The sequence below is a fragment of the Paralichthys olivaceus genome, chromosome 2 (genome assembly GCF_024713975.1).
Source record: "Paralichthys olivaceus isolate ysfri-2021 chromosome 2, ASM2471397v2, whole genome shotgun sequence".
Lineage (NCBI taxonomy): Eukaryota > Metazoa > Chordata > Actinopteri > Pleuronectiformes > Paralichthyidae > Paralichthys > Paralichthys olivaceus.
The window spans coordinates 16,706,173-16,714,526 of NC_091094.1; the positions used below are offsets into that span (position 1 = coordinate 16,706,173).

At 41.7% G+C, this 8,354-nt stretch overlaps 1 protein-coding gene across 2 annotated transcripts; it reads left to right on the top strand.

Moving 5' to 3' along the window:
* Positions 1-626: 626 nt before the first annotated feature.
* On the top strand, positions 627-8,288 carry pa2g4a (proliferation-associated 2G4, a). Of its 2 annotated transcripts, none has more exons than XR_011239632.1 (13): positions 627-827; positions 2,203-2,331; positions 2,585-2,690; positions 4,042-4,111; positions 4,229-4,321; positions 4,957-5,020; positions 5,227-5,305; positions 5,444-5,522; positions 5,648-5,781; positions 5,939-6,573; positions 6,663-6,790; positions 6,885-6,938; positions 7,099-8,288. XR_011239632.1 is itself a non-coding variant. In XM_020087065.2 (13 exons), the coding sequence occupies exons 1-13, from the start codon at positions 746-748 to the stop codon at positions 7,159-7,161; spliced, it is 1,176 nt and encodes a 391-aa protein (XP_019942624.2). In that variant the 5' UTR covers positions 634-745; the 3' UTR covers positions 7,162-8,288. The 2 variants fall into 2 exon arrangements, 1 of the variants encoding a protein (XP_019942624.2); XM_020087065.2 differs by having other exon boundaries at positions 634-827; positions 6,479-6,573.
* Positions 8,289-8,354: the final 66 nt, after the last annotated feature.

Sequence of the window (8,354 nt, forward strand, 5' to 3'; positions counted from 1 at the left end):
GTTTGTGTGTTCTCCAAATGTCCCCAGATTTTTCGTTGGGTTCACATGCTTCCTCCCACAGTCCAAATACATGCAGGTCTGGTTTTGGTTCATTTGAGAATTTAAATTGTCCAGAAGTGTGAATGTCAGTGTGCATGGCTGTTTAGATTTGTGATACACTGGCAACCTGTTCAAGGTGTCCCTCAGCTGACATTCGCATGGATGGATCCATGGATGGATGGATGCATGAATGGATGGATGGATGGATGCATGAATGGATGGATGGATGCATGGATGAATGTTTGGATGGATGCATGGATGGATGGATGGATGCATGGATGCATGGATGAATGGATGGATGGATGCATGGATGGATGGATGGATAGATGGATAGATGGATGGATAGACATCTAGGTTCTGTCCCTCTACCCATTCAGTAATTCTGCCATAATAACATTTAACAATGTGGGACAATTGTTTTAAGATCATTTTGAAAAAATAAACAAAGTACAATGACTTGATGGCCCCGGACACACCAGGTCCCAGTGTATCAGAGACATATTCCTTTAGGATACACTTCTTCTAACCCTCCATGATCACGCAGCATGTCCACATTTTGGCGGGTCTGGTTCGTCGTGACGGGAGCAGAGTGTGGTGGGCGGGGCCTGTGTGGCAGCAGGAGGCCCGTGTTAGCAGCAGCGGGCAGAGGTGAGCCGAGCACCCGGGACACAGCTGCTGAGGAGCTGACGGAACCTCCGCTGCAAACATGTCCGACGACGAGCAAGAGCAGACCATAGCCGAGGACCTGGTGGTCACCAAGTACAAGATGGGGGGTGACATCGCCAACCGTAAGTCACCGTGAACCAGCAGCTTGTTGGGGACTGGAACAGATGACCTGTTATTCTCGGCCTGCGGTGCAGCAGCTAACGCCAGCTCCTCTTCTTCCTCCTCTTCTTCGTCCTCTTCTTCCTCCTCCTCCTCCTCCGCAGTAGCAGCCGCCGCCATGTGGTTTATATGCGAGAAGCACATATGCTGCTGTAACTAGCTTGCTAGCAGGTGCAGCTGATTCTGCTTTAGTTCACGCTAGCTCCTCTGTTAGCTGCTTAGCCGCGACGTTCAGGTTTCACGTGAGGAGGGTTTGGAATGCTAACTAAGAAGCTAGCACAGTCTGTGACCCAGTACAGTTACCTGTGGAGATTAGCAGTCAGTAGATGTGGAGTCCGATCCGAAGCCTCCTCTGTGTTGTTGTATTTTCTCTGACTCGCACGTCATGACATGTCAGTTTGTCCAAAAGTCCTAAACTGACAGATCACTGACATGTCTGCTACAGACAGAATGTGTGGAGTACTTGTAAGGATGCAACCTTAATCAGGAGACAGTGTTTTGATTCCCTCTGTCCATTTGCTGAACCAGAGGTTTGACATTTCTTGGATTTTTCTCTAAAATGAATTTTGATGAAAATATGTCATTCACTGGTAGTGAAGGAATAACTTTGTAGTTTCAGGTTCAGGAGTGATAGATATGGATGAGCCCCAATTCAGTACACTGAACACACGAACAAATCAATATCCACTATTACTTAGGTGCCAAAATGGTATACACATCGAATATTTTGATATTATATGAATACATTTTTATATGGTACATTGCCTGCTGATATATTAGAGATGTTTTGATACCACTTTTCCCTTCCTCGATAACGTTACCAGGACTTTGTGGATCAGCCGATACCAAGTACCCATAAAGTACCTGTGCATTTAAAAGAATAACAACTTCTACAGTGTATTTTATCTGCTGTATGCTACTAACCCTCTATAGAGGTGACGATTGTTATCATTTTTGTATGACCTGGCTCAGTTTAAATCCTTTTCAAACAAGATTGCTAGTGTTGCAATTGCCAGCACTAGTGCAGCCCTTCATAATTGAAGTCTAGTGTGTGTTACCTGTCACTGTTTTACTGGTGGGACTTTCCAGCATTACATTTTTGCCAAACATTTGGACAGGAGAAGAAAAAGAAGAAGTTATTCCCAGTTTTATCCGGCTTAAACTAATATACCATAAAGATATGGTATCATAGATTTGCGCACTCACCAATGCCAGCCCCGGCATTCTCAGTATCTGAGGCATTTCCAATTCGTGTCCAACAGCTTCCAATCTATATTGTCCATTACCACAACAATGTAACCACCTGCTCTTCTTTGTTCTGCTGTTCGTCTCACCTAGAGGCTCTGCGTCTGGTCGTGGAAGCAGCCACGCCTGGGGTGTCTGTTCTCAGCCTCTGTGAGAAGGGGGACGCGTACATCATGGCTGAGACCGGAAAGGTCTTCAAGAAGGAGAAGGATATGAAGAAAGGTGAGTCAAGTTTGTCTGAGCTGAGGTGGACCCATCAAGGAGAGCATAGATGCAGTCACACAAATCATTGCTTGAGTGTTTGTGTGTGATTTCACAGTTTTTAGTAACTTTAAATAAAAGTTTTTTATTTTTTTAAGTATGACAGTGTAACATTATGTGATTCAAGTGTCACTCCCTCCTTGTTTAGATTTCTTGATAAACGTGTGGATGATTTCCAAATGAAGACTTGGTGGTTCTCTCTTCCCTCTTCTAGGCATTGCCTTTCCCACCAGCGTCTCAGTCAATAACTGTGTTTGCCACTTCTCTCCCCTGAAGAGTGACTCTGACTACACACTTAAAGATGGGGATCTGGTCAAAATGTAGGCACCACGCTCTGCAACAATGTCACCCCCCCTCCCTCCCTAGTGTGTCTTGAGTCCCCCAGTATTTTCTCCTCCCTTCTCTCTGTGATGTGGTATCTCAGGTTTTGTCTCTGTTTCATCAGTAAAGCTAAGTTCACACTACATGACTTGCTGTCTTCTGTTCAGGAGTCTTGCAGTTGTTGTGAGTTCATACTACACAACTGACCACTGTCGGGGGTCACACACTACACTATCTTTCACCAGGAGAAACCTCCCACTAGTATGTCTGGTCTCCAAACTATGTTTGATCACGCAAGCACACATGAGAAATGACGTGTTGAATCTGACTGCTCCTCTGTGTCATCCTGCTCGTAGAATGACACAGTAAGTTGGAGGAGGTGAAATAGTTCAATAGTCATCACATTTGTAAAGAATAGAGAGCGACTCATGCTGCACTTTTCTGTCCCAACCCGATAGTCTGTAACACAAATGGTTATTGATCGATTTCCCCCAATTACAGACATGTGACAGGTAAAAATCAGTTGGCACCCTGCCACTATGCATGACCTGTACCTTCACCACCATAACCCCGTCCTGTGCTCTGATTGTCTGGAATTGTAGCAGACTACGTCTTCTGTGATTCCTCTCCCCTGTTGTTCACACATACCGTTTACGTTGCTTTTGTCAACGAGTTGCAAAACTCAAAACCGTGTTGTGTGAACTTTGCTTAATGGCTTGTCTTTCTGTCTGTCCTGTGTGGCAAACGACAAATAAGATGTTTTAAGGTGGTCATCCATCTGCAATATCCAATTTATCAGATGTTTCTAATTCAGTGCTGTGCTTCGAAAAAGAAAGTCAGCTCATCTCAGTTGTTGTATTGCCACCAATGTCTTTGTCCTCTGTAATGTCGTCTGTGCTACATGTAGATTTGAAGTGTTTTTAAAGGTGTGTGTTATGTGTCATGGGGATGTGGTTTCTCACTTTTCATATCCTAACTGTCTGTTCAACTTGCTGTTGTCTGTAGTACTGCTCCCTTGAATTCACAATAAGCCCTTCACTGTGTTCCAGCTGATGTACAGCCAAAAAGAAATTCACCTTGAATTATATCTGCCGTTGATGGCCATAACGATTTATGTTGATTTATTTTTGTGTGACCTCTTATTGTTCAGTTTTATATTAGTTCAATTTCCCAAAGTGGAACGTAGTAGATTTTTTTGTCCGTCCCAAGTTGATTTGTTTGGCCCCTACATCAACATAATTTGGACAGCTGGGTCGGAGTTAAAAGAGGAATACATTTGACACATGATCATTTTCCTTTTGATTTATCGTTACTTCATACTCTCTCCTCTTTCTGTCTAATTTTATGTAGAGATCTCGGGGTTCACGTTGATGGCTTCATTGCCAATGTAGCTCACAGCTTTGTTGTGGGAGCCAGTAAGGTAAGTTTCTTCTTTTTTTTTTCTTTTTCTTTTTCTTTTTTTTTAAATACCTGTGATGTGTTGTGTCTTCTTGGTTGAGCTCACCCTCATGTCCCCCTCACTGTTTTATTTCTGCAGGAAAACCCCATCACAGGACGTAAAGCCGACGTAATCAAAGCGGCTCATCTGTGTGCAGAAGCAGCTCTGCGCCTCGTTAAACCTGGTAACCAGGTACATTTAACCACCTAGTCACAGTCTATTCCAGCGCAAGCTTAACTAGAATGGCACTCAGTAGAACACATACCTCTATAAGGCTGAGCAATCCTGCACATGATTATCTAGTTCTTGCTCTAAAAGAAAAAAGAAATTGGTTGATAAAGGATTTATTTGTAATAAAAGGCAGTTAAAGGGAGCTGGGGAATGAATCCTTCCCTTAATCTTCATCCACAAATTTTTTTTATGGATTTCTCCTCGCCCCTTCCTCCACCAAGTTTATTAGAAATCTGTGTGGTAGTTTTTGCAGACATGGGTGAAAACACAACCCTCTTTGGTGGAAGTAATAAGGAGTTACCTTCTCTACAATGGCTTTTAATGGGTCTAAAACTCAGGTAGTGTGTTTTAGTTCATGAAATTGTCTTTGAGCAGGTTTTTCCGTCTGCAGATCCTCCAATGCTCTGCTCCTCTTTCCACTTCTCTGAGGCCACCATGTAGAAAAATAGATGATTTTATTGGCTATGGTTTCAAATGCAAGCCAGAATGAGTCTTTCTTCAGTTTCCTAAGTTTGCTCTTGGGTTTTTGTATTTTTATTGGTCAGTTAAAACTGTGTTTTGCTTGTTAAAATAATGATGTTTTTGTTCTCTGTCAGAACACTCAAGTGACAGAAGCCTGGAACAAGATCGCTCAGTCATTCAAATGCTCACCTATTGAGGGTGAGTAAATGTCTGTCTTCCTCTTTATGGCTTGTTGTGAGTGTTTACATTTGAAGTGAGTTTTTACCCTAATGTTTCTTCTTGAATCTCAACAGATTTGTTCACTTAATAGGAAGATGAATGATGACTGTAACACTATACAGGTATGTCTGTGAACTTTCCCTAATTTTGATGTTATTTTTTTCTGCCTGCCTCGGTTTTTAAAGGTATGCTGTCTCATCAGCTGAAACAACATGTCATCGATGGAGAGAAGACCATAATCCAAAATCCATCAGACCAGCAAAGGTACATTTAGTCACTTTTTAGTCAAGGAAGAGAAATCTAAAGCGTTCTGTGGGGGTAACGGATTGTAATAAATGCTAAGACTCAGTTTATAATATTAATTGTTTTAATTGACAAGTAGTGCTGTTAATGAATTTTCAGGAAGGACCACGAGAAGGCAGAGTTTGAGGTACATGAAGTTTTTGCTGTTGATGTTTTGATCAGCACTGGAGAAGGGAAGGTGAGTGTCCCCTTGTTTCTTTTTACCTGTAGCTGTCAAAGTGCATATTTCCTGTGTAGCTAAAAAGTTCTTTAGTATAAAGAACCGACATTTATTGTTTTTAATGTCTTGTTATTTACATCCAGGCCAGAGATGGAGGTCTGAGGACCACCATTTACAAGAGGGACCCCAGTAAGCAGTACGGCTTGAAGATGAAAACCTCCCGTACGTTTTTCAGTGAAGTGGAACGGCGCTTTGATGCCATGCCCTTCACTCTTCGGTACGAACGCCACACTAATATAAGTCATTTTCAGACTTGTCCTGCAGATAAAGTCTGGAGAATTGGGTCCAGTTTGCCTCTCACACATGCAAAACGTAGCGGGAGGTTCTCTGCACAGACGTGTTCACAGCAGAAACAATTTCTCTGTATATTTCAGGCGAGGGAGGGTGCAGCAGACGGAGGCAGGAAGTAACGCAATCATTCTGCTGCAGGATCACCTGATTTTGTTTACAACACATCAACACCAGTGTCAGCTCTTATCACCACAAACTCGCTTGACATCTTCGTCAGTGTCCTGTTCGTGTATGGCTCTGCCTTTTACCCAGAGATATTTTTCATTTATTTATTTATTTTTCAATTTTTGCATCGGTCGCGTGTTAGAAGTGTCATCAAACTCGCTCGCGGTGAATCCAGCGGGGGGTCCCCTGTGTTCTCACATCAGATTCTGCAGACTTTCTGGTGACTTTATACCACGGGGTCAAGAAAGTCTGCAGATAATCCGGAGGCTCTCACTCTGACATTTGTGTTCACACATTCAATCCCTCTGGAGAAAGTGTGGAGAATCACCAGAGATCAGTGCATGTCTGAAAGCAGCTATTCATAATTCACCCCCTGCTGAAGTTTTATGTAGATTAACAACAGGTGGAATATTTTGGCTTCAAGCTCTTAGTTAATGCCACCATACATTTTCCATCAGGGCATTTGAGGATGAGGCCAAAGCCCGTCTGGGTGTGGTGGAGTGTGCCAAACATGAGTTGTTACAGCCCTTCAGTGTACTGCAGGAGAAAGAAGGTGAGCGTTTTGTAACCACACCTTCCATTTTGAACTTGTTTGTCGTCACTTTTTGTTCACCACCTCTCTTTCTGCCTCTTTGTTCTCAGGAGAATTTGTAGCTCAGTTTAAATTCACAGTGCTGCTCATGGCCAACGGGCCTCACAGAATCACCAACGGACCCTTCGATCCAGAGTTCTACAAATCAGAGCATGAAGTTCAGGATCCAGAGCTGAGGGTAAGACGGTGAATGACAGCTCTCCATGCAGCTCCTTCATCACAAACAGAAAGCAAAACATTTTATTCTGAAATGTCTCTTCTCTTTTCTATAGACTTTATTACAGAGCTCTGCAAGCCGTAAAACACAGAAGAAAAAGAAAAAGAAGGTGAGTTGTTATTTGAATCAATGTTGGAGTGATCCAGAGCTCACAGGCTTCAAGTGCGTACCATGAACAAAACTAGACTTTGAAATATCTACCTGTTCTACCTTTTACCCACATTACCTCAATTTATTGATCTGTTTCTGACCTTTTTCACATCTCGCAGGCTTCAAAGACGGCAGAAAATGCAACTGGTCAGCCAGGCGAGGACACCGAAGCAGCAGGATGAATTGTAATAATTAAACACTGCCTTTCCACACATGCAAGAAGACTACACAGAAGAGCAAGAGAAGACACGACAAACTCCCCCACACTGTCTGCCAGTCATTCCCCCTAGTAGATTTAATGACACAAATGAAACTGAAGATCTTGTGTCACCCTTTGCTGCATTAAAAAAAAAGATGCATTCTCCTCTAATTTCAACAGGAATTAAAGACCATTTGAAACTAATTTTGAATTTTTGAAAACACATGTCACCAAATGGTAAATGTGTAAATGGTGCCTGGTTTTGTTAATTTAAATGCTGCATGTTGTTTTTCCTTTGGCAACAAGTTAAGACTTTTTTCATTTTTATGTGTTCAAACATTGACTTAAAATCATACTTGATTTCCTCAAGTTTAATTGGAGGTTAAAGAGGACTGTCACATAACTGGTGTGTGAATCAGTAAGGATGGTTTTGCTGAACAATGAGACCATGATCATTTAAAAACATTTCCATCTTTATTAAAAACTATATTTTTCTTGACCACACCATGCAGTAAAGGGTTGAATCATGAATTTGTCCCGATAATGAAATATCACCATTGAAAAGGAATGTAATATAAGTAGTTTTTTGCTCCAGAGTCAAATGTAATGAGGGTTTACATTTACTCTTTTATCATCATGACCTGACCACATGTTTTGATGAAACTACAATGTTTTAGTCACTAGATGTTTTTAAGGCAATAACCTGAGCAGAAGACCAGAATATTTAACTGTAAAAGAAAGAAAACACGGTTGTAATGATTTTGATTTAAGGGAACAATATGCTACGTTTACTGCCATTTCCCTTTAACTTTATGAAAAGGTGGAAACCTTCATGTTCTAGTTTTGAGAGACTTTTCTATTTGTGATACCCGTTTCTTGCTTTACGACATCATTCATGTTGTTAAAGCTGCGCTGGTCTGTGGGCGTCTTCAGTGGAGCTTGACCAGTGACAGATCATCTATGGTCAGAGTTTCATCTAAAGAAAAGCAACTGTGTTGAGTTGGATTTGCAAGTTCAACATGTCGAGAAAAGTAAAATTCTGCTTTGTTTGTTTGGTCAGTGGTTGATGGAACTTTACATCTTATGAAATAAAAACATTTTCATACAGTTGTTTGATTTCTGTGAAGATCTTTGTTGAAGTTTGAAATACTTGAACCAAAATATCAAGACTTCAAC

Bases quoted from the DNA above. Each gene is read 5' to 3' on its own strand.
- pa2g4a (XM_020087065.2), top strand. From the start codon at position 746: ATGTCCGACGACGAGCAAGAGCAGACCATAGCCGAGGACCTGGTGGTC. The intron at 2,691-4,041 runs GTAGGCACCACG...AATTTTATGTAG, and splicing joins GATGGGGATCTGGTCAAAAT to AGATCTCGGGGTTCACGTTG. The intron at 6,574-6,662 runs GTGAGCGTTTTG...CTTTGTTCTCAG, and splicing joins TGTACTGCAGGAGAAAGAAG to GAGAATTTGTAGCTCAGTTT.